The sequence below is a fragment of the Cibotium barometz genome, chromosome 3, assembly GCF_041138505.1.
Source record: "Cibotium barometz isolate CiBa-2024 chromosome 3, ASM4113850v1, whole genome shotgun sequence".
NCBI lineage: Eukaryota > Viridiplantae > Streptophyta > Polypodiopsida > Cyatheales > Cibotiaceae > Cibotium > Cibotium barometz.
The window spans coordinates 66,985,579-67,011,162 of record NC_141048.1 but is presented as its reverse complement, the minus strand read 5'-3'; the positions used below and the strand labels follow the sequence as shown (position 1 = coordinate 67,011,162).

The 25,584-nt window shown below is 40.5% G+C and overlaps 1 protein-coding gene across 3 annotated transcripts; it reads right to left on the bottom strand.

Moving 5' to 3' along the window:
* Positions 1–20,535: 20,535 nt before the first annotated feature.
* LOC147640435 (putative serine/threonine-protein kinase PBL7) lies at positions 20,536–24,830 on the bottom strand. 3 transcript variants are annotated; one of them, XR_015263044.1, is made up of 8 exons: positions 23,939–24,830; positions 23,304–23,558; positions 22,947–23,104; positions 22,743–22,816; positions 21,992–22,139; positions 21,834–21,892; positions 21,678–21,751; positions 20,536–21,050 (listed from the first exon to the last, which is right to left on the bottom strand). XR_015263044.1 is itself a non-coding variant. In XM_086780497.1 (8 exons), exons 2-8 carry the CDS (start codon positions 24,456–24,458, stop codon positions 20,826–20,828), a joined length of 1,536 nt encoding a protein of 511 aa, XP_086636623.1. In that variant the 5' UTR covers positions 24,459–24,521; positions 24,643–24,776; the 3' UTR covers positions 20,536–20,825. The 3 variants fall into 3 exon arrangements, 1 of the variants encoding a protein (XP_086636623.1); XM_086780497.1 differs by lacking the exon at positions 21,834–21,892 and having other exon boundaries at positions 21,678–21,833; positions 23,939–24,521; positions 24,643–24,776; XR_015263043.1 differs by having other exon boundaries at positions 20,789–21,050; positions 21,678–21,892.
* Between the last annotated feature and the right edge of the window lie 754 nt (positions 24,831–25,584).

Genomic DNA, 25,584 nt, shown 5'->3' with positions numbered 1-25,584 from the left:
TCCCTATTTCCATGTCTAATCTCAACATTTCTGGTGTTACCCCTGCCATGGCTAGAGTGGGTGTAGTTTGAGGAAAGGTTGGTGGAGGAGTGGGGAAAGAGGAATAATATACCATTGAAGGCCCTTGTCTAATGGGTGGGTTAACATGTACACCTTGTGGTCCCATGTGGAACCCTCAATAAACTCCTTATGGTGGGTACTGGTGGTGATATACAGGTGGATCGGGCTGATGTGAAGAGCCTGGGTAGACCCTTTCTCTTTCATGTGATGTTTCTGGTCCTTGAGATAATGGACCTGGACCTAGGTTTTGTACAGGTCGTTGGGCCCTATAAGGATCAACCCCACACCTTACATAGGCACGGCTCTCCAGACTGGTGGTTGAGTCTGGGTTTGTTGGCTTTCACTTTGCCCTACTTCTGCTATAGGGTCTAAAGGTGGAGTGGGCTCGCTTTCTTGTTGTTGGTCCATACCTCTCACCTTGGGTTGCGGCTCTTCCGAATCAGTATTTCCCATGATAAAATTGCAGTGAGCCTTGAAGCAAGGCTTCTCTGCGAATGTGTGGGAGAGATAGGAGCTTGCTCTTAGACAGATTGTCTGTCCATGCACTGAAGTTCAGGCTCTCCTATCTTGAGGTCAAGAGTTCCTTGTCCCATGCTGGGGTGTTTGTAGTAACAACATAACAACAAAATCAAGATCCTCTAAAATATCAAGAGGGAGAGGAAGAAGACCAAGATCTCCAAAACAGGAGGCAATGCAGTAAACAGCATAACAACAAAATCAAGATCCTCTAAAAGATCAACAGGGAGATGAAGAACACCAAGAACTTCGAAACAGGAGGCAAGGAGACCAAGAAGGGGAAGAATAAGTAGCCTTGGGAAGGATGTCTTTGAAATACCCAAAGTTCAAGGGTAAAAGTGAGGAGGATCCAAATTCCCATATGTTTGCCTTTTGAGACCACCTTCTTGGCCTACTAGAGCCCCATTGCCACAAAAAATAGAGTATTTTGCAACTCTGTGTAGCAAGGCCACCAATTGGGTACGCACAAAACGATCGGGTGCTGTCAAGTACCATTTGACTCCACGGTGATATGGGTCTGACCTTATAAGTGAGGGGGCTTCAGGAGAGTTTACTTCATCGAAAAGAGGGTTATTTCACACCAATCTACCCAATCATAGGTGCATGGAAATGTGGAACTACTGTGCAGAACCCCTATGTGAAAAGATTCCTTTTTTTGAATGGTAGAGTCGTACGCTTTGAAGTAGTATGGGTGTATGCTTTTAAAATGAGAAGGGAATGGGCATACGCTTCTCAAGGTAAGATGGTATGGACGTTCGCTTCCAAGGGCTGAAGGAAACGGGTGTTCGCTCTCAGAAGGAGAAAGGAACGTGCATTTTCTTCTCAGGGAAAGATGGCACGGATGTGTGCTTTTGAAATGGAGGAAGGAGCAAGCATTCGCTCAAGAATGGAAAGGAACGGGTGTTCGAAGTTGTAAAAAATGGAACAGACGTGGCAGAGATGCCACAGATGTTCTCTTCTAAAGGCAGAATGGAACGCGTGTTCACTCGAAAGGAGAAAGGAACAGGCGTTCGCTTCTCAAATCCGATGGCAAAGGGAATGGCCCGGTATGGCAAGTTCAAAAACAGCCGTGGCACTGTGAGATTTAGAAATTTTTAAGATTTTTCTATTAATTTTTGGGAATTTAAGGCTGCAGGTCTGACAGCCACCCAGTATATTATTTGACAATTCAGTTACACCCACTTTGATTGAATGAAATTAAATTCACTTTATGCTCAATTTAATGCAAATATTCTAATTTTAATGCAACTGCCACATTCAGGAAGAAAATCTTACTAGATTTGGTCAGCTGAGGAAGGGAACATGCATGGCAGATGTGCCATGGCCATGGCCTGTAAACCAAATGGCTGTTTGCTTCTTAGATTAGCTTAGCAGAATGTAGTTTTGCTTGGTTTTTCCTCCGATTCTTGCTGATTCAAGTGTCCTCCCACCACTGATTTTTTGTGTTTTTGATTTAATAGAGAGCTAGAGCTAGTCTCTAGTTATCTATTGGTGTCTAAAATGCGTAATTAAATCTTACTAATTGAGATTAATTTGTAGATTAAACTAAGATACAAATTAAAGAAAAATAACAAAAAATCAAGGTTTTGCATGAATGTTAAGGGAAATGTGAGAGCACTTACTTTCTCCTCCCGCGCTCGGTGAAGATTTCAAGACTCCGATGCTCAATGCTCTGGGTAATTACCATTAAAAACAAAAACAAACACAAAATCAAACAACCAACCGGTGGATTTGCACTCCAACTGGACTAATCAAAGACACTAGCAAATGAATAGAGTGAAGGACCCTAAGCCAAATGCATTTCTCGGCAAAGATGTGAGAAGAGAAGAGAGATACATGCAAAGGTCGAGTCTAGAGAGTTACACTTAGCCAACCCTAAGAGGATTAACTCCTCAATGTGAAGCCGCTAGGCTTACTCCACCTCTTCTTATGTCACACCCAAGAAGAGATTCAATGGCTAGGTAGTGAGCAAGAAAGAGGGAGCTATGGAGAGCTCAACCTTCACCTCATGCAAGAAGCATGCAAATAGAATTGGTTAGATAGTAAAGAGAGAGTAGAGAAGAAAAGAAATGAGAGCATTATCATCCCTACTTACATACACCGACTAATCAAACATGGAAGAAAACAAAACACAAGATAACATACACCACAAGCTCAAAAGAGAGAGATAGAAGAGCCAAGCTCAAATGAGACCAATGGGATTGTCCCCTTTCATATTTCATAAAATGACTTATATACAAGAGCTCATAGTTACAATGGTCGGTCGTCCATTTACAATTCGGGGCCCAAAACTAGTCTTCCTACTCTTTCTAGCTTTGTACAACTATTCCTCATCATGACCGGCATTATACAAGCCATAAGCTTGGTCATCGCATGTCTCTTATACAATAAGCGCATTGCGTGGTTACAAAAGATAGATTACAAAGAGTGTAGCCACGCTAAAGGTAATGTTAACCAACACCTAGCCACAAAGGCAATGTTCAAGCTAGAGAGAAGATCTTAGTGAAAAGATGCAGGGGAGAAGACACTGCATACAAGGTTGTGATTGGGTGCACACCCTTTAAGATGGTTTATGGAATTGAGGCAGTGACGCCTTGGGAGTTCATGGTACCTAGCGTGGGGGTAATGACTGCTGAACGTTTACTCACTTTGGAATGACTTTGAGGAAGAGAGACAACTAGCAGTGCAAACTATGCTAGAAAAACAAAAGGAAAAAGTGGTTTAACAAACATGTCAAAGATAAGGAACTTAGTGTTGGAGATCTTGTACTGATATAGGTGTCCGAAATGAAAAGAAAAAGCTTAGATATAAAGGGAAAAGAACCATTCATAGTATACGAGATTACACCCCAAGGGAAAATACATGTGGAAACTCTAGATGGAGATGAAACTGTTGGCTTATTAAATGGGTGTAAATTTAAAAAATACTATGGTCCTCTCACTAAGGAAGCATTACGTCCTACCCATCATAAGAAAGCTACAAAACAACGTGCTGCTCGAAAGAAAATTTAAGTTGGAGAGGAACCTTGAGCACAAATCAAACTTTGGTAGTGATGCGAAGAAAGCTTGAAAATTGTACAAGCTTATGTAGGAGAGGTTGTTGGAGAAACAAAAGAGCACATTGCACCTCTCAAAATGCAAGTTGAATTATCTAGCCCTTATAGTAAAGTGCTCTATAATGCATTGCTTGATATTGGAACAAGTCATAATTTACTCTTATAATTTAGGGAGCCAATTGGAAAAGCCTCAGTTGTTGGTAACTTCTCCTTTGAGAGTAAAAGGCATCAATAACAAATATACCAAAGTGCTAGGCATTCTAAAAACTATCATCTAAGGTGTAAGATTCCTCCCTCCAGCTTTTGAGGTGTACAGGTGTAAGAACCTCCCCTTTTGATCTTATAATTATTCCCCTCTCTGAAATAAAAGAAAGATCCTATTTTACCTTGTTTTGGCCTAGAGAGAGAAAATGTCTAGAGAGAGGTAATTCAAAATTGAGATATTTTTGGATCTAAAAATCCTCCTAGTGTTTAAAATGATTTCCCTTGAAATAGAAATTCAAAAATAACTTTCCAATGTGCAATTGGAATTAATTGAAAATAGGTAAAAAGAACCTTATCCTGAGGGTCCATATTTTTTAAAAATTTGGATTAAGGTTCCTATGGACCAATAAGATTAATCCAAATGTAGGGAGGAGATAAATTGAAGAATAAAAGAAAACCTCCCAAAAATGAGTAAATACTCACATAAGATGAAGAGTTGACTAAGGACAAGGTTATTAGTTAAAAAAGAAGAGATATTTAGAGGAAATGATGCATTTTTGACACCTCAGTGTGGGGAATTCCCCTCATGAAGGAGGCACCTATTTCACATGTGTGGATGAGTTTTAAACTCATCAATAATGAGATATTTTCATCTCTCCTCTCTCCTGTTTCAACTGATCCAAAAAAGTAAGCTAAACTGACCTAAAAATGGTCAAAAAGTGGCCAAACTGATCTAGAAAATTCTAGAATCAGTTTGCTTGGTTAGAGGCTCACTTTTTCCTATAAATAGAAGCCTCCCCCTTTGTAAAGGTTAATAGTGTTCTATGCTCTGTTCCTCTACTCCTCTCCCTCAAAGCCAAAAACATTGAATTCTTTGATAATTCACTTATTTTTGACTAATTTCCTCTACAAAGAATTGATGGACACTCTTGATCCAAGCAAGAGTAGAACCCTCAATCCCTCAAGCCAAAGGAAAGCTCACAAAACTCCATGTAAGTTAGAAATTCTACTTTTTTTTAAAAAATTCTATTCTATGGTTTTTTGATTTCTTGTTTTTTTAAATGTGAAATTGGATGTTATGCCTTGATGGAAAGCCTTTCCCCTTCTCTTCATTAAGAATTTCAGCCCTTCTTTATCCTAAAATGAGAAACAAACAAAATAAGTTAAACTTTTCCTATTGATTGCTGTTTAGAAGTAAAAATTGATTAGATTAGAATGTTTTAATTCATCTTGGGGTAAATTTTAAGTAGATTTAGGATGTAAAAATGGAGAAATGGTCAGCCATACAAAGGAGGTTATGGCGAAATTTTCTTAAATTTTGTTGAAATAAGTTTTATCTTTATGTTATTCAAAAAGAGTAATCCCCTCCGTTTGTGTATTCTAAAAGTGTTATTTTCATTCTATGTATAGAAAGATGCATAAAGGAATTTATTTTTATTTCAAAAGAGTTATTCTCATTAATTTTGATTTTACGCATAGAAAGATGCATAAGGAATTTATTTTTATTTCAAAAGAGTTATTCTCATTAATTTTGATTTTATGCATAGAAAGATGCATAAAGGAATTTATTTTTATTTCAAAAGAGTTATTCTCATTAAAATTGAAATTATGCATAGGAAGATGCATAAAAGATTTATTTTTATTTCAAAAGAGTTATTCTCATTAAAATTGAATTTATTCATAAATAGGAAGGATGCATAAAAGATTTATTTTTATTTCAAAAGTGTTATTCTCATTAAAATTGAATTTATGCATAGGAAGGATGCATAAAAGATTTCTTTTTAATTCAAAAGTGTTATTCTCATTAAAATTGAATTTATGCATAGAAAGATGCATAAAGGATTTAATTTTATTTCAAAAGTGTTATTTTCCTTAAATTTGAATTATGCATAAATAGATGCGTAGAGAATCCTTATATCAAAAATTAGTTTTCTCTTAAATTCTATGTTTAAATTCTATGTTTAAATTCTATGAATAGATGTGATGAGATAAAAATAAGGTGTGAATTAGATAGATGTGAATGAATGGATAGATGGATATGATGTGAATTAGATAGATGGGAATGAATGGATGGATGGATGTGATGTGTGAGAATATGAGGTGAATAGATGTGATGAGATAAGATGTGAATCAGATAGATGATTAGATAGATGTGATGTGAATAGAAGTGATGAGAATATGAGGTGAATAGATGTGAATCAGATAGATGTGATGTGAATAGAAGTGATGAGAATATGAGGTGAATAGAAGTGATGAGATAAGATGTGAATCAGATAGATGTGATATGAATAGAAGTGATGAGAATATGAGGTGAATAGAAGTGATGAGATAAGATGTGAATCAGATAGATGATTGGATAGATGTGATGTGAATAGAAGTGATCAGAATATGAGGTGAATAGATGTGATGAGATAAGATGTGAATCAGATAGATGTGATGTGAATAGAAGTGATGAGAATATGAGGTGAATAGATGTGATGAGATAAGATGTGAATTAGATAGATGATGATTGGATGGATGGATGTGATGTGAATTAGATAGACGCGAGTGGATAGATGGATGTGATGTGAATAGAGGTGATGAGATGTGAGGAGGTGAATAGATGTGAGATGTGATGTGAATCAGATAGATGGGAATGAATGAATGGATGGATGTAATGTGAATAGAGATGATAAGAATGTGAGGTGAATAGATGTGATAAGATAAGATGTGAATTAGATAGATGATGATTAGATGGATAGATGTGATCTGAATTAGATAGATGCGAATGGATGGATGGATGTGATGTGAATAGAGGTGAATAGATGTGATGAGATAAGATGTGAATCAGATAGATGATGAATGAATAAATGAGAGGTGATGTCATGTGAATCAGAATGTAAATGAATGATATGGGATGTGAGTGAATGTATGTGATGATAATGAATGTGAATGTGTATGTGAGGAATGGATGCGAATGAGTATGTGAAAGAATGGATAAGGATGTGTATGAGAAGAATGGATGTGAATGTGTATATGAGGAATGGATGTGAATGAGTATGTGAAAGAATGGATAAGGATGTGTATGAGAAGAATGGATGTGAATGTGTATGTAAAGAATGGATATAGATGTGTATGTGAAAGAATGTGATGTGATGTAAAGAGATGAGATGTGACATGAATATATGTGGATGTGAAGTGATAGATATGAATGTATGGATAGATGCGAGTAGTCGTACATGAGAACGGGTCTTCAGATGGAAGTACTGCACTTAGGAGTAAGAGTTGTTTTCTCAATTCGGGCATGGATCTGGTTGATTGACCTTGCTGGTCCTCACGGATGAGTCCATGGCTCTTTTATATTGATCCATTGGTTGATCTTGTGATCTTCAACGGAGATTCCATTTTGTTATGTGAATATATTGGCAGTTACTATAAGCTAGGAACTATCGAAAATGCGTTCTAGTTGCCAATGATGCCATAGGTACACCGATGAAGGAATGATTGGAAATAAGGATTCAACCGGAGATTTTGAGGATTATGATCAGTGACACAATGGTTTTATTAAAAGATTATTTTTTTTAAGATAGTTGATTCTGTGAAAAAGGTAATTTCATATTGGGTGTGTAAATGGTGTGACTAGTTTTAAATTTGTATGAATATCCGACTAGGGGGCCTGGGAACTCTTTCCCTGGTACCCGGGACAAAACCTAACCAAATACTTAATTGGATCCCATCACTACAATGGTTGGGTGGTTGGCTAACCCATGAGATTTGGATGGTGTTAGGCTGGACTGATGGATCCCTAAATTGAGACTCAATTCTATTAATTATGGTATGATAGATGAAGTAAATCCCGAAAAAAAATTGTTCTATGGAAAAGAATCAACGGTTGTGCCTCTCAATGAGGAAAAAAGCGTTGGTCTCTATGATCCAAGTGCAATCTTTTCCTTGATCTGACTATGGGACTTACGAGTTTGGTCAGATCAGTTTAGTTAGTTAAGGCTTTTGACTACGTTAGAGAAAAGTTATCCTGGAGGAATAGCCCGTGCTTTCCGGGCAAGGGAAGTTTTTTCGGGTCAGTTTTGGAAGAACCGATGGATTAGTCTCTTGTCCGGATATCCATGGGCGAGACCCCGAGTGTGGGACCCTGGCCCACACAAGAAGTGCTACTTCTGCTATTAGCACCCCTGAATTCGTTGCGCGGTGGGGGACAGGGATCTTACTGTTGAAATATACAAGTGAATAGGGTGTGTGCGGGAACAAGCCCTTGGTTAGAGGCTGTAAAAGAGGATGTGTCAATGTGAGAGAACCTATGAAAAGGTGAGAAGAATCTATTGGGAGAGAATAAAGGGTAGCATGAGAAGATTTAGAAAGTGTGGAGATATTCTGGGAAAAGTGAAGAGGTGGAGAGAATCAGGGAAAAGAGGTGGAGTGAATCATGGAGAAATCAGTGGGATTTGATGCTTGGATGTAAACTTTATAAATTGAGGCATTGCTCTAATGAGAATTTGCTGGTTTTTGAGTATCCATGCCTACATTAATCTATTTGTTAATTACCCACTAATTACGTCTTAATTATTTGCTAATCACCCATTAATTACTCACTAATTATATCTTAATTATTTGCTAATCACTTTGTTAATGATGTTGATTCTAGTGTTTGATCCAATTATCTAATTAATCAAGATTAGTAGATAATTAGAAAATAATCTAATTTTTAGTTATTTTTCAACTAGCCTCTGTACCCCCAGCGACGAGTGGAGGAGCTCCCTCTCCTTGCACACATAAAATAAGCTCAAACCCTTCTAGCCATAGATAGCCAAGTTATTGCTACTCCAGCCAGTCAAATCAAAAGCGCAAACCGCGAACCGGATAAAGAGAAATTGCGTTTTTATCAAGCTCCATTTTTCTACAGCAAATCAGTAATTTTCACTTCATCAAATCAAAATGCTCTAATTCCTCTTAGCCTCGGGGGTTTTCAAGCATGCTCTACAAGCTCGTGAAGACAAAATTCAATTTGATCAAGTCTACAGTGAGATCCAAGCTCTTCATCAAATTTGCATGTGACTTTGGTAAAACAGAGATTAAGCTTTCAATATTTGGTCAAATCTTGTGTTTATTGGCTTAATCCTCTACTAGACTCATTGCTATTGATGGCTTTGAAAGCATTTGAGCTCATTTGAAGTCTAAGGCACCAGATATGGACTCCCCGCATACTCTATTTTTTGTACACAAAATAGTGGATTAATTTGCTAATCAGTGATTAATCAATGCTAATCACTATATTTTGGTACAATTGAGGGTTCAAATTAACCATTAGGTATCTGATACACATCCCTATAACTTCATATTGCAATTCGGAGTTGGTTTGATACTCCAATCATTCCGTACAAATTGGTTACCCTTGATTTAATGTAATTTCTGGTGATTTTATGCTAATAAATTTGTTGTAATCATCTATTAAACACCAGATTGAGCTGTAAAAGGGTAGACACTGCCCTTGAATCTTGAAATTGGATCAAGAGGTAAGACCCCCTGCACATCATCATGAGTACAGCACAAGAAATAGCCAGATTTAATGGGGAGCAGTTTTACACATGGCAGACAAAAACCATGTATTTGCTCATGAGGAAAAATCTGTGGGGGCTAGTTGAGGGAAGAGATGAATGCCCAGAGATGAGAGGGAAAAATGAGTGGAAGAGAAGGAATGAAAAAGCATTGGGACTTATTGCACTCAGTTTAAATGATGAAACAGGGATACAATGGGCAAAGGATGCATGGGATGAACTCAATAAATTATTTGGCACACAAGCTAAAAATTCAAAGATAAATCTGTAAATGCAATTCTACAAATTGGATATGAAGGAAAGTGAACCTTTAATCACACACTTGAACAAATATAAAAGCATTAAGCAACACAGCTGGCAGCTATTGGCAAAAAGGTAGAAGATGATGAGGCATTAGCAGTGCTTCTAAAGAGTGTGGACAAAGGTGAATAAGACAATATTGTAGCAACACTAAAGAATGTACCTGAATTCAAGCTACACGAGATAGAAGCAGCTCTACTAGAGCAAGAGAGCAGAGGAAGAAATGGCTCGACTCAATAGCAGGAGAAGAAAAAGCATTCTTCACCCGAGGAGGATTCTCTCGAGGACGAGGATGAGGAAGAGGCAGAGTAGGAGGAAGGACCTTCACTTGCCACAAATGTGAAAAGCCAGGACACATGGCAAGAGACTGCTACAGCAAACCCAGTGGAGAAGGAACGACATCGGCAAACTTCATGGAGGCTCCAAAGAAGGAAGTCGAGTCGGATCATCTTTTCTGAGAGAGAGAGAGAGAGAGAGAGAGAGAGACCCCACAACCCAATGTAACCTGCCCCAACAAAGTAAAACCACCTCTGAGCCACCGATGATGTAGGCCACGTGGTAGATAGATGTATGTGTGAGCACTTTAGTCAAGGTCACCTGCCCCAACAAAGTAAAACCACCTCTGAGCCACCGATGATGTAGGCCACGTGGTAGATAGATGTATGTGTGAGCACTTTAGTCAAGGTCACGGGCAACTATAGTAAGCCTTGGACACATAGAGAGAGAGAGTGTCAAGGACTACGAGTTTAGTAAAACCACCTCTGAGCCACCGCGATGATGTAGGCCACGTGGTAGATAGATGTATGTGTGAGCACTTTAGTCAAGGTCACGGGCAACTATAGTAAGCCTTGGACACATAGAGAGAGAGAGTGTCAAGGACTACGAGTTTAGGGACTCGAGGCACTGGTCTCGTAGGCTATCAAGTAAGAGAGAAACTTGATATAGGGTCCAGGTGTGCTAAGATAACTTGAGGGGAGGTGTAGGCACTAGTCGTGGACTATCAACAAGTAAGGGGAGGCAAACTTGGTATAGGATCTAGGTGTACTAGGATTATTCACTTGAGGGGAGGTGTTGAAATATACAAGTGAATAGGGTGTGTGCGGGAACAAGCCCTTTGGTTAGAGGCTGTAAAAGAGGATGTGTAAATGTGAGAGAACCTGTGAAAAGGTGAGAAGAATCTACTAGGAGAGAATAAAGGGTAGCATGAGAAGATTTAGGAAGTGTAGAGATATTTTGGGAAGCGTGGAGATATTCTGGGAAAAGTGAAGAGGTGGACAGAATCAGGGAAAAGAGGTGGAGTGAATCATGGAGAAATCGGTGGGATTTGATGCTTGGATGTAAACTCTATAAATTGAGGCATTGCCCTAATGAGAATTTGATGGTTTTTGAGTATCCATGCCTACATTAATCTATTTGTTAATTACCCACTAATTACGTCTTAATTATTTTCTAATCACTTTGTTAATGATGTTGATTCTAGTGTTTGATCCACCATAGTTCATCACAATGCTCTAATTTCAACACTTACATATGGTGCAAATGGGCCTTAGGTGAGCAATTGTTTTGTCATACCTACTGAACAAGGAAGAAACAAGTCATTCTTGGTTGTGGATGGGTGAAATCTGCCCAATGCACTATTGATTGGGCCACAGGGAGTGTCTCCACTAACTCTACACCCTTGCACTCCAAGAAAATTAAACCTGCACTACAACACTTAGCACTAGAAGGCCGTAATAAGGATGAAGTCTCAACATTGGCTCAAGCCAAGGCTACTTCCTCCATACCAACCTCAACATCATTACCAACCAAGTCTTCAACTTCCAAGTTTGCATCCACATCTTTCTCTAAAAGAGGGACTAATGCCCAACAAGGAAATAAGCCAAGAAGTCTATGCCTACGTTCAAATGGGTTCCCAAGGCTACTCAACCTACTCCATGTCGACAACAAATGGCCCAGAAGACTCAAAAAGTCATCGCTCAAAGAATTCCAAACCTAAGGTTACTTCAAGGTGGATTCCCACTCATCTTCTTCAAGATCAAGGCTTCTATGAAGGTAACAATTAGATTTGGGTTCCAAAGCACACCTTGGTTAACCCAAGAGAAGTTAATGCACAAGCCTCACTAGTAGCTTGTAAATCCATCCACCCAAAATCAGATAAGGGAAAAAAGGTCATGATTGAACCCTTACAATCCCTCCCTCAAAATGTTTGGATGTCGAAATGCATTCCAACATTGGAATCTACGTTGGGAAGGGGGCAAACAGAGGATGCTTCCACTTCAGCAACTTGTGCTTCACTAAGAGAGGCTTCACATGTAGCTTCTTGATCAAGATCACCCTTATCTCCATAGGTTTTGTACAATGAATCTACTATAATGGAGATTCTTGATGTACCGCATAAACTTCAACTACCCACATCTCCTCCGAGAGAAGAACCCATAGGCCTGATTAGGTCTTATGAGAGTTCTTTGCCACCATTACTATACGAGATGTCAACATTGCTATGGTGCCAAAGTGGTGTTCATCAGATCTACATCATCCTCAAGGAAGATGGACAAATTGGCTTCAAAAGTACATCACCCTTCAAGAACTCCATAGATGATGAGAAGCAGGAAGGGGGCATACAACCAACTTCTATATTTGTACCCCCCCATTTAAATTTTTGCTCCTTGACAACTTACGTTCATGCAAAGCAGAAGGCTATTGGGAAAACATAACTCCCACAAGTATAGTAAATATTAACCATACTAAAACATACCACATATTTCAAAAAAAAACCCTAAAAATACAAAGAGATGAGCACATGATAATACAAAGAGAATGCCTAAAAACATAGGGTTTTCATAACTTCTTTGACTAATGTACAAGCCTTGCACAATGGATTTCACTGCGACACCGATGCACCAATTCTGGATCCAGATTATCAGGAATGGTATTATCAAGGAGTGTCTAGCATACCACCTTTCCAACACACTCAGGTTACTTTTATGCACCCTTAGGAGTGTTAAAAATATGGTGCCTAGATGCACAAGGAATATGTATCAAGGGGGGATGTGTGAACAACCTCTAGTGGAGATGAGGTATTTGAGATATTGTGATGTTGAGGTGGCATGACTTGTGTCCACACCTTATTGTAAGCCTTGGCTATATTAGAGCCACTTGAAATGAATGGAGAACACCACTTTGCCTTATCCAAGTCGTGGTTCCTTGTCTATGCACTCACAAGGTGATTAGTACACTAATCTCCTACTCCTCATGCACTAAATCATGGCATTCCTCACCTTCTATCCACCATAGCTTCTTCCCCTCTCATTTGTTCATGCTCACACCTCTAATTTCAAGTTGGTATCAGAGCTTCAAGGTCCTTGGGAATCATTCCAATCTCCTCAGTCACATCATCTTGCACCATAAGCACTAATATGGTGCTATAATCACATCTTAATCCCTATCTTATGCCCTTCAAGGTTCCATGAAAGCTGGACCACAACCTGGTTTTATGAAGATTTTGTGAGCATCTCGACATCTTTTTTGGAGCGTTTTGATTCAGACTACTGCTGGCTACAGGGTGCACAAAAGCCCTAACAAAATTGGGGAGCCTTGTCCACCTAAAGGTTGCCATTGCGTGCACAGTTTAAAAGTTGTAGCGCACGACACAGTTGCCGTTTGTGCACGGTACACAACGATTCACTCTAATTCGAGCTGGTCAGATGTGCATCGTCCTGACTCACTCTATAAGCCTATAAAAGGGTTTGAGCTATCTTGACAAGAAGAAGGAGAAAACAATGGTTCTTCAGACCTACCCCCTATTGCCATAGCCATTTTTTGGACGTATTGTGAGTATATTTGACTAAAGGCTTAATCTCAATGGATCAAGGGTTAATCCAAAACCAAGTAAAAGTTCCTTGAGTCTTTTTGAAGTATTTTTATGGAAGGCTTGCTCTAATATCTCTTTGCTTCCATAAGCTCATGAGAAACCATGGTTAAGATTGCTTTGTAATGCCTAATCTCACTAGTGGATGTTCTCATTAATGTGTGTGGTACATCTCCTCATTGATGTGGATGCTATCAAGTCGAATTACCTTGCAAATCAGTAGGGGATATGGCTGTATGTAAGCTTCTTTCACATTAGGGCAGCTTGTCATAATTCGCCTTGTGCTATTCATTGTAAAGGGTAGACACTGCCGAGTACCTCCGCATAGACGTGGACTTTGGTAAGACCCCCTATTCACCATGGCCCAAGATGAAATCATCAAGTTTAATGGGGTGGGATTTCACAGATGGCAGTCAAAGATCATGTATGCACTCATGAAGAAAAATCTATGGGGTATAATTCAAGGGAGGGATACTCAAGCAAGCATAGGAAGCACATGGAATGAGAAAAATGAGAGAGCATTGGGACTCATAGCACTTGCATTAGATGATGAGACAATTCATCATATCGCTGGGATTGAGAAGGCCAAGGAGGTATGGGAAGAGCTAAACACATTGTTTGTACACAAGCAAAGCATTCCAAAGTTTACTTGCTCATGCAATTGTATTAACTCAACCTAGGTAATAGTCTTGATCTAACAAGCCACATCAACAAGTATAAAAGTATCAAACAACAACTTGCTACCATTGGTAACGTACTTGATGATGATGAAGCTAAAGATATTTTTCTTACTAGTTGTTTACTAGTTGTTTACTAGTTGTGAAAGGAAATAAGAGTATGACAACATAGTTGAAATCTTGTCTAACAACTCTACCTTAACCTTAAATGATGTACAAGCTTCATTGCTTGAACATGAGCAAAAGATGAAAAGCAAGTATCAAAATGGAGCGTCCTCTTCAAGGGACTTGGCACTCTATGCTGGTAAAAGGGAATTTGAGCCTAGATGCAATCATTGTGACAAGTTGGGTCACACAATCAACACATGCAAGTTCAAGAACAAACCAAAGCTTGAATGTACGGTGTGTGAGAAACTCACACATAGAAAGCAACTGCGTCAAAGAATCAACCGCAACAAGCAAATGTGGTATAAGCCTCCTATCCAAGGGAGGACACTGAAAGACTTTTTTGAAGCTATGGAATTTCACCTACCCCTTGTACTATTTGTATTGTTTGTACCCGCTGGCACCGATGATGTAGACATGGTAAATTGTGTAAGGCTAAGATGCCTAGTTTACGTGGAAGGCCAAGATGCCTAGTTGTATGTTAGGTCAAGATGCCTATGATGTTTACCTCACACCTAGGTGTGTCCTAGATGGCATCAAGGGGGGGTGTTGAAAATGTGGTGCCTAGATGCACAAGGAATATGTATCAAGGGGGGGTGTGTGAAGGTGTGTGAACAACCTCTAGTGGAGATGAGATATTTGAGATTTTGTGATGTTGAGGTGGTATGATTTGTGTCCACACCTTATCGTAAGCCTTGGATATATTAGAGCCACTTTGAAATGAATGGAGAACACCACTTTGCCTTATCCAAGTCATGGTTCCTTGATTATGCACTCACAAGGTGATTAGTACACTAATCTTCTACTCCTCATGCACTAAATCATGGCATTCCTCACCTTCTATCCACCATAGCTTCTTCCCCTCTCATTTGTTCATGTTCACACCTCTAATTTCAAGTAGGAGTGACTTGTTATAGAGGTAAATTCATCGATTTATTTTTATTGCAATTCTATCCCCACAGCTCCATGACATACATGTAAACGACGTATGCTTCTTGCCATGCCCCACCTTTGTTGGTAATGTAGAACATATTTTTGATGTTATGGGACCGCCTTACTCCAATCCATGGTAGGAGTAACACCACCACAAAGGCATGACAACCTGAGTGTTCTTTACGCAATCAATGGACCTAACTAAGTAAGAACACCCCTAGAGGAGGCAATGGAGAAATGGAGGCAAGAGCGTTACCTTGCACTCACCTTGCCACTTCATGAAATGCTCTTACCCACACCATGTTTATTCTAAGTAGCAGTAAGTCAGTTTATAGATGATTTCCAGGGCATTGGATTCTTGACATTACATGTAGTATCTATATCCTTTCATATCCAGGATGCATAGAGACCATTGCCTTCCCATCCAGCCAAAGGTTATGTTTTAAGAAACCCAAGTAAGGGGGAAGCCTTCAACGTAGTGACGTCAAATTGGAGCATGCTTACAAGCTATGGTCATCTGACGATGAGCTTGCTAGATGAGTTTTGTATTTTTCCACTTGCCCAGGTGTATCCTAACTCACTCTCAACTTTAAAACTATTCTTGTATATCATTACATGCATTCATAGAACTAAAAAGACCTTATGAATAGGTAAACTTTTGTTTCTAATTACCCCAAATGGCATGACTCTATGAGCATAAACTATGTGTTCTGTTAACAAAAGAAATTTTAGTTGTATTCTCTAGAGTAATGGAAATTGGATTATATCCTGAATGCCCCTCTAAGAAGTTATATCCTTGCCAACCACTCATTCAAGTAAGTGTTCTGAATATTAAGGGGTAATGATCTCATCTTATTATGCATTGACCTTTTTGAGATCGACACATACTTGCAATTTCCCATTCTTTTTAGGCACAACCACAATGGGTGACACCCAATATAAATGTTCAATTTCATAGATGAATCCACATTCAATGAGCTTGTCTATTACTTCTTTAACAATGTTAGCATACTTTAGATTCATTGGATAAGGTCGCTAATGGACAGGTTTAGTGTTTGTTACCATGGGGATTCTATGATGCACAACCTCAGCCAACAAGTACTCCCTTTATATCATGGTAAAAAAATAAATCCTTATATTCCTTGAGGAGATCAATAAGTTCAGCTTCCTCATTTGGATTCCTGATTTGGAGTGAGGTCTTTTGCTATAAAGATTGACTTAGGGTTTTCCCCAGGTTCAACCAAGCCTGGAAGGGCTACAGCACTCATTTGTTAAATATGGATACCAAAGCCCGAGAAAGAGGAAAGCGACCGCTTCGTGCCTTCAGCCTTCATTTGTTTCGCCTCCTTTGGCTTGAGGGATTGAGGGTTCTACTCTTGTTTGAAGCAAGAGTGGCCACCAATTCACTTTGGAGAGGATAAGGCCAAAAACAATTGAGTTATTAAAAATTTCAATGTAGATGGCTCAGGACAGGAGCAGAGTAACAGTGCATAAACACCACTAAGCTTTTACAAAGGGGGAGCTTCTATTTATAGGAAAAAGTGAGCCTCTAACCAAGCAAACTGATTCTAGAATTTTCCAGATCAGTTTGGTCAATTTTTGACCATTTTTGGGTCAGTTCAGCTTACTTTTTGGATCTAGTTTTGAAACAGGAGAGAGGAGAGATGAAAATATCTCATTTTATTGATTAAGAATTGGGAGTAATGATGAGAAAAAGGCACCTACTTCATGAGGGGAGATCCCCACACTGAGGTATCAAAATTCAGTTTTTTTATTGTTTTCTTTGGTCCTTAGTCCACTCTTCATCTTATGTGAGCATTTACTCATTTTTGGGAGGGTTTTCTTTTATTCTTCAATTTATCTCCTCTCTACATTTGGATTAATCTTATTGGTCCATAGGAACCTTAATTGGACCATAATCTAAAAATTTCTGAAAATCTGGACCCTTAGGCTAAGGTCCTTTATACCTATTTTCAATTAATTTCAATTGCACATTGGAAAGTTCTTTTTAAATTTCTGTTTCAGGGGAAACCATTTTAGACACTAGGAGGATTTTTATATCCAAAAATATATCAATTTTGAATTACCTCCCTCTAGACATTTTCTCTCTCCAGGCCAAAATAGGGTCCAATGAGGGTTAATAGTAGTATCCACGATCATTCAGATCAAGTCGAACAAGATCTTTCTTTTATTTCAGAGAGGGGAATAATTATAAGATCAAAAGAGGAGGTTCTTACACCTGCACACCTCAAAAGGTGGAGGGAGGAATCTTACAAAGCCTATCAGATTAAGTGGTGTGATCTTGGGAGGAGGTCGGGGTCCTAGTATGGGTGTTGGCAGAGGTATATTTGCAACATTGTAAATGCCCTTTAAGATTGGTTGTTATGTCAAATGGTTGGCGGTGTGTTGTTGAGCTGATGTGGTCAGCATGATAGCTTGTTGGCAGTGGTAAAGCTAGCTATGCTTTGGGAGCATTAGTAATGGCTTACAAGTGCGTTTGACATTGTAAGACATCATGACCATAGCGATCGCAGAAACTGTAGTTTCCTTGCTATCGTGCTCTCAAGATTGGATGCTAACTTGTTATATAAGCTTGTCGACATATAGAACACCAGTGTAGCTCTCTCCTTGGGTACTTATGTACGTTCTCAGGAGCTCTGTTGGCCCTCATCTCTTCTTGCAGTGCTTTCATGAAGTCTGTGACATTCATTTCTACCAAAGTATTACCTTTAGCCAAGGGTTTAGTCGTTATCACTGTTGAAGCAACCAATTTTGTATCCGATGCTCTGGCTCCCTTAATCATTAGATTATCCTCTAGCTAGATGGCATTAGCTGTGACTTCATTCCATGCATTGATGCCTCTAAATACAAAGCCATTATACATCTCCTCATTTTTAAGCCCATGGATGAATCTATCAAGCAATTGGTTATTGGTAAAACATTCATGCAAAGCACAACGAGAGTTTAAATGCTTGAGTCGGCTACTAAACTCCCTAACTGACTCTCCCTCTTCTCTCTCTACTTTATGCAGTTGTGAGGGTACACTCTACAGTGCTCTCTCACACACAAATTGCTTCAAGAACAATCTCCTAAGTGCTTCAAAATTTAAGCATTCCTCAACCCTTAGACTTCTAAACCAATCACATGCCTTCCCATATAGGGTTAGGCTGAAAGCATTGGTTCTAACAATCTCGTTTTGCATTCCCCACCAAGGGCCTCGTAAACTTGATCAAACACTTCCAGGTTTCACCTAGGATCTCCTTCTCCGTTAAACCTATGGATTAGCTTTGCTATCTGGGAAGCCTTCCCTGAATTACTTCGACCACTATCTCTAACAACTGGTGTGATACTCTCAGCTACCGCTCTTCCTAAGGCTTGAGCAAAGGCAACTAGGTCTGTTGGTAGAGCTGGTATTGGAATTATCAGTGTTGGTGTGGCAAAATAGGCCCATGTATAACATGTGGCATGTAAGGTGCTGCATGTGGATGCAACACTCTAAATCTTGGGGGTATTGGGATTGGATCATACGGTAAATATCCGGATGGTGTCCCGATAAGAGTTGTCGGCCTCAGAGAATGTGTTGGAGTAATGGGTCCAGTAGCTCGTGGTGGTATCCCTCTCGCTCTCAACATTAGATAAGGAAAATGTGCACTAGAGTGAGATGCAACAAAAGGAGGGGGATGTGAAGAGGATGCTCCTCTCATAGCACCCGTAATTAGAATGGTTGTGCCAACTGTGCCCAGAGCAATAAAGGTATGTGCAGTGGTAATAGGCGTGGGGTATGGTACTGGTGTCTTGTCGATCAAAGGTGTTGTGGTGGTTTCCATGCTACTAATCATTGGAGCAGGGAATGCTAGATTTTGGGCATTGACAGCTCTTGGCGCAAGGAATGCGAAGCTCGTGCTAGTAGGGTCTTGTGAAATAGTAGATGCACTCACATCCTTAGTGTAGCCGGGTGACACTATAAAAGTAGGATCAATTAGGCTCATTGGGGATGTAACAATGTTGCATAGCAGGTGCTCTTGCCTTTAATGTACCGACCTATAGCATAGGTGCCTTAGGGGGTACCATGAACAGGCCAAATGAAGTGACGGTTGCCAATGGATGGCACCGACGCTAGAGTGGTAGGACAAGTAAAACAGAATTGACCTCCACAAACTCTAGAAGATTCGTATAAACTTAAAACATGATTGGACATATTTCCTACACAAGGAACTTTATACTTAACCTACCCCAGTACCAAAACAAGGTGGTCATCCCGTACCTCCTCACTAAGGTACTAAGCCACATCACACAGGTACACCACTCCTAGTGGAAGAGGAAGCCATAGCGGAGCTGGCACAAGTTACCTAAGAGGAAGTTTTAGAGAATCTCGAGGAGGCAAATGTACTTATTGCCACCACAAAGGAGATCTTGGGAGGAGTCTCAGAGAAGAAGAAAGGAACCAAGATAAAGAAGGCCCCAATTAATCAATGCCCACGAGAGACTAGATCTAGCCAAGAAGATATATGGAAAGAACCTACGATCTTTCCTCCCTCCCCAATCATGGTCCCTGGACTAGAGCATAGTATAGAAATTAAGTTGTTACCTTCATTGAGCCCCAAGCCACACCATCTGTCGATCAATGTTGGACGAAAATTGGCAAAGTAGGTATGATTAGAGGCTCTAACATGGTGATGTTAGCACACAAGCACCATTACAATAAGGAGATGGCACTCAAGAAGGTTTAACACTGCAAATTCAACACAATTAATCGACCTCACATGCATTATCTTACTTTGTGAACTATTTCTCTTACTTTCCCCACTCTCTAATGTGATGTGCTCTTTAGTATTTTGTTGGTGTTAGTTTCAATGCATCTTACTCCGTGAACTATTTCTCTTACTTTCCCTCTTCTAATTGCTTTATGCTACTCTCTAATGTGATGTGCTCTTTAGTATTTTGTTATTGTTAGTTTCAATACATTCTTGAATGTTGTAGCTTCAATTTGAACTCTATTATGTTAGACTTCATTGAGATTAAGTGGGATCACCATGAGATTAAGCTCTATGTTATGGTTGTGAAAAAGATAACTTGCATAGTGCAGAAAGAACGTAATCTCTTACTTGAATCTTCAACCTAGAGTGAAGTGGAGTGGAGACTTCAGAGAAATTAGGCCGATGAGTAATAGGAGATGAGATAAGCTTAGAGTGAGTAGCAACAATCAAGAAAGAGGAAGTAATAAGAGAAGTAAATTGGGAAAGCGTTAGTGAGATCCGATGGGAGAGCAACCACACTAGAACTAGGCATATTTACACCATGTGGGATGCTAACTCAGCCATATGGAACTTACAAAACCTAAAGCATGCACCTTGCTTGTGCAACTTCAGGGGAAATTAGAATGCGAGTAAAGTTACATGGAGATGAGAGAGGCCCAAATCTAGGCACGATAGATAGAAGGGTTAGGATTCACAATATTGAGTGATTTGAACGTGTATTTGCAATTCATGAAAATCTTGTCACAAAACGATGAGAGGGCTCCGCAGCAACGAGCTACGTTCCTCCACATCAAGCATGGCCATCTCCAAGTACTTATTTCGTAGGTCTTCTTCGCTTTTCCTGAGATCCTTGTTTTGGTCTTTTGAGAAAGTGAGGTCCCAGCTTAAAGGAGAGGACGGGGCATATGCCTCCATCACTAACCAATGCAGTCTTGCTGCTGATTCCTTTTGCATATACACTAAGACCTGATTCCAAAGGGCACACACTTGGTTATAACCATATCTCTCTCTCTCTCTCTCTCTCTCTCTCTCTCTCACACACACACACACACACACAAAATGCACACACACACGGGGTCCTGGTTTGATCCACCATTGCATGGTCAGATGTTCCCACATGGTCAACGTGCAGTTACAACCCCAACCCCCCACAACACACACACACACAAAGGTCAACGTGCATTTACACACCCAACCCCCCACCACACACAAAACCTGGTTTACTCCATCATTGCAGATGTTACCACATGGTCGCATGTTTATATGCGACCATGGGACATTGACATGCCATCCCTCATTGCATGGTCATATACTAATTTGTGCAAACATGAAGATTGAAAACCCATGCCTTCACATCATGCATGCCATGCCACAAACGGAGACCATTGCCTAGAAGCCCTCGTGTAAACATGAAGATTGAAAACCCAACCTAGGGGTAGGCCATTAATTAGATGCCTTCACATCATGCGTGCCATACCACAAAAGGAGACCATTGACTAGATAGAAGCCCTCGTGTCTTTACAACATACATTGGTTCTACCACAAAGGATTGGGTTCCCTCGTTCAAAAGCATCAATGCAAACTGTGGGATACCTTGCTGATGGACGGCCTTTTTGTGTCAAAAGGGTGAATGCAGAGAGCAGCAATACATAGCAGTTTTCTCATGCCTGTGGAAGAAAAGGAAGCCCTCAGATCAGGATCTGCTAGTCCCTCTGTGCAGCCGCTTGTGTTGCAAATGAGATGCCTTGCCTGAAGGTTTTGTACAAGAAAATGCATCACAACCCACAACAAAGGAAGATGTCCTTGATCTGCAAAGCAATAAACCCCAACTAGAATTTCGGAAACAGCTACAGTAAGACTTTGATGTAATCTCAAGCTTCTCATGGGGTGCTCAAGACTTTCTTTACCCAATTGGCCAGGTTTCCTTCTCCAAAAGGAGCGTCCCTATTAATTGGCCTCCTTCCTGTCACGAGCTCCAGCAGCACGACGCCAAGAGAGTAGATATCAATCTTGGTGGAAACTTTCCCATATTGGAAATACTCTGGAGCAAGGTATCTGCATTAAAGAAAGAAAAAAAACAGAGAATCACACAGAGAAGCTGTGTAAGATGATAGCTTTCAAATATCAATGCACCCAAAGTATCCATGACATCATACATGTAAAATGTCCAGAAGTTCCCATGAATGCATTTACCTCAAGAGAAACCCTAAACTGAATATACAATGGTGCCCATCATAGAAAAAGCCATGCATTTTGACGACCGTAGCATACCAACAACATTTCATTGCATAAACACTAAGTACCCAACACAGCATACTGTGTGTTAGAGATTCAGAGAGCATCCTGAAAGCAATAAGCTCGAGTGATCACTCTATACTAAATTCCAAAAGTGTAAACTAAGCATTTTGATGGCAATAGAGCTCTAGAGAAACATAGCCATGCAAAATACCGTAATCCGAAGGCAGAAACCTTCTCTTACATACCCAAAAGGGTCCATGATGCTATGCACTGTGGAATCCAAAAGCTCAAAAGAAAAATTGCATTTCAATGCCAAGAAGTACCCCTGATAACTGATATTTAACAATACCTATATTGGTTGATAGTGCTCATTGTTGCTACTTAATGATAATAGCAACAATTTCTACTGTAAATGCATACCCAAATGTGCCCATGATCTCCTTGCTGCTGGAGTTTGAGAAAGGAGCCCTAATTGCAAGCCCAAAATCGGATAACTGCAGCAGAGTTAAAGATCAAGTTTTAAAATTTGGTCTAATTTCAAGCAACATCGCATAGCCTTCTAAAAACTTAATTAGGCTAGAAATAACCACACCAGAGTGGGACTTGAAAGAAACTTTGCCTTGCCTTGGGGTTGTTGCCATTGGTGAGGAGAATATTGGATGCTTTGACATCTCTGTGAATGACAAGGGGTTTGCATTCTGTGTGCAAGTAGTACAGAGCTTTGGTGATTCCAACGGCCACCTTGTGACGATCATTCCACGACAGCGCAGGCTTGCGCTTACCTATGGAATATCAAATCAAGTCCAAAGTTGAAAATTAGTTTAACATTAACCTAATTCAATGCATATTTGAGCACGCAATAGGGTGAAATCGAATTAAAATAGCCCAATAAGTTCAACATTAGTGCAAAGCAATGGGTACAGATCAACCAACTCAACCCATTTAGCTGGAAATCAGATTTCAACCTCCCGGTTTGATTACCGTGAAGCCAAGCCTCCAGACTGCCCCGGGGCATGTAGCTGTAGACAAGCAGGAGGTGGCCATCTTCAATGCAGTAGCCAAGGAGAGGCTGGATATGGCGGTCCTGGACATGGCGCATGATCTCGACCTCTGTGGCAAAGCCCAGCCTGGCCTCCTTCGATCTTGTGTTGAGAACCTTCACGGCCACAGCCAACCGAGAAGTGGCCAGTTTGCCTCTGTAAACGCAGCCAGAAGACCCCTTCCCCAGCATGTTTTCTGCAAAGACATCGCAGAATTTGGAGCTGAGAAAGTGGTTTTGCTAACGAGCAAGCCCCAAATCAGGTGAAATTGTTGAGAATGAGGGGAAACGGTCTTGAATTCAAGCACTGTGGAAGGCGGCAAATGGCAGGAAGGAGCTTCATCTTTTTCTTGGTGACAAGCAAAGGAGAATTGCTTGAAAAATGAGAAGAAACGGTTAGAAATTCGCGCATTCGGAAGCCGCCAGAGGCCAGGAGGAGTAGAATTTGAATTGAGCAAGCGCGGGAAAACAAAAACTACGACATAAATTGAGAACTGTTTAGAAGCGCAGGCAAGAACTGGGCACAAGAAGAACAGAAATTCGAACTGGGAAAGCACGGGTTATCGGGGCTACTCACTTTCCGCGAAATGGGAAGTTGCCGTGCGGAGCTCGTGAAGGGTGAATTTCCTGTGCGAATGAAGAGCGGCAGCGCGCAGGTGAATACCAAGACCACCCAGTTGTGCCCTCGTCTCTTCGGAAATGGGGTCTGCTTGAGAGAGTAAGAACGGCGCCGCAGAGCGGAAGGGGAAGCAGGCAGGCGCGGCGGCGGAGATGCACTTAGGCTTTGCAAATCGGAGGTGCCAAGGTGTAATCGCGGGGAGCTTTCTGCGAGCGGACGCCAAGAATGCCCGCAAAGAAGAGCCCATAGCCTTGGAGGGCAAGCAGTAAGAGGAGCCATGACCATGGCTGTCATGGGAGAGGCCATCTGCTTCGTCTGCAGCAGAGATGAAGAGCTTCGCCTCCTCGTCCTCCTCCTTTTCTTCTTCTCCGCCATCGCCGCGTCCTGCTTCTTCTTTCTCTCCTTGCCCTACCTGTTGCTTCCTCTCATGCTTCTTGCAGCAGTCTTGTGCTGCAGCAATTCTGCGAGATTTCCACATTTTGCATCAGCCCGGGGGGGGGGGGGGGGGGGGGGGGGGGGGGGTGCAACAAGAGAATCACCGCTGCACAGAGCACAAACGTTTGGGATTAACTAGAGCTTAAACCCCATTAACAAAGCGCTAAAGGTTTAGAGCCCAAAACCCAAGCGCAATTAGGCCAAGAGAAACCCATACGTAATCAAACCTTATAACACCAAGACTCGAGAGGCAAACCACAAGAAGAAGAGAATGAATGATTAGACTCAAGACACCATTGAAAGACAAGAAGAAGAAGAAGAAGAGAATGAATGATTAGACGCAATGAAGAAAACCAAGCTTGAAGAAACAATGGCTGCAAGAAATGCTTTATCTAGATGCAATCAAATCACATTCAACTTTTCTTTTGCCCTCGCCCCACACAATGCACACACTTCCCCTTCACACCACTACCTAGCCACATGAGTTTGCAATGTAGGACATGAAGGACAGTTCACATCAAGACTTTCCAAATCATAAAGGATGTAGAGGGAGGGAGAGAGAGAGTGAGAGTGAGAGTGAGAGTGAGAGCTTCAACTATACAAATATCAAGAAAGAATCATTAAGGAGACCTAAAGGCTAAGATAAATAGCACAAAGAGAAATTGCAACTTATCCTAGGATAAAGAAGAAATGCAAATCACCATGAATTGGAGAAGTGAGAACAACTCAAGCATAAATGATAACACCCTTCTCCTCCTACAAGAAAAGCATCTCTTCTACACACTTCACTTAAATTCCTTTAGCCTATGTGCACCTCACGTACAAAAAAGGAAAAGTGGTTCCCCAACAATGGTGAGAACATCTTTTCTTTCAACAAAAATGTAATGTTGCCCTACCAAGGATTGGAATCTTTCTGCCTAACATGTAGGCCAACACTTGAGGTTGGGGACTTGAAGTAGGTACCCGTTTCTAGGTACCCGTTTCTAAGAGTCACGTTAAGGTCTGGCACTTTGCCTATGTAATCTATTGTAATATTCACATGTCAACTAGAAGTTTAAGTCCTGATGCATTATGAATGCATCATACCATAAAATGATTCACTTTTCGAAACATGCATGTATTATGCTTTTGAAGCCCTTTATGCGTCAAGTAAGCATAAATAGTGCACT

Excerpts from the sequence above, each read along its gene's own strand:
- LOC147640435 (XM_086780497.1), bottom strand. The coding sequence starts at position 24,458 with ATGTGGAAATCTCGCAGAATTGCTGCAGCACAAGACTGCTGCAAGAAG. Across the intron at positions 22,140-22,742 it reads GAGATCATGGGCACATTTGG|ATACCTTGCTCCAGAGTATT; the intron begins GTATGCATTTAC and ends TCTTTAATGCAG. Across the intron at positions 21,051-21,677 it reads AAAGGCCGTCCATCAGCAAG|GTCTTAGTGTATATGCAAAA; the intron begins GTATCCCACAGT and ends CTTTGGAATCAG.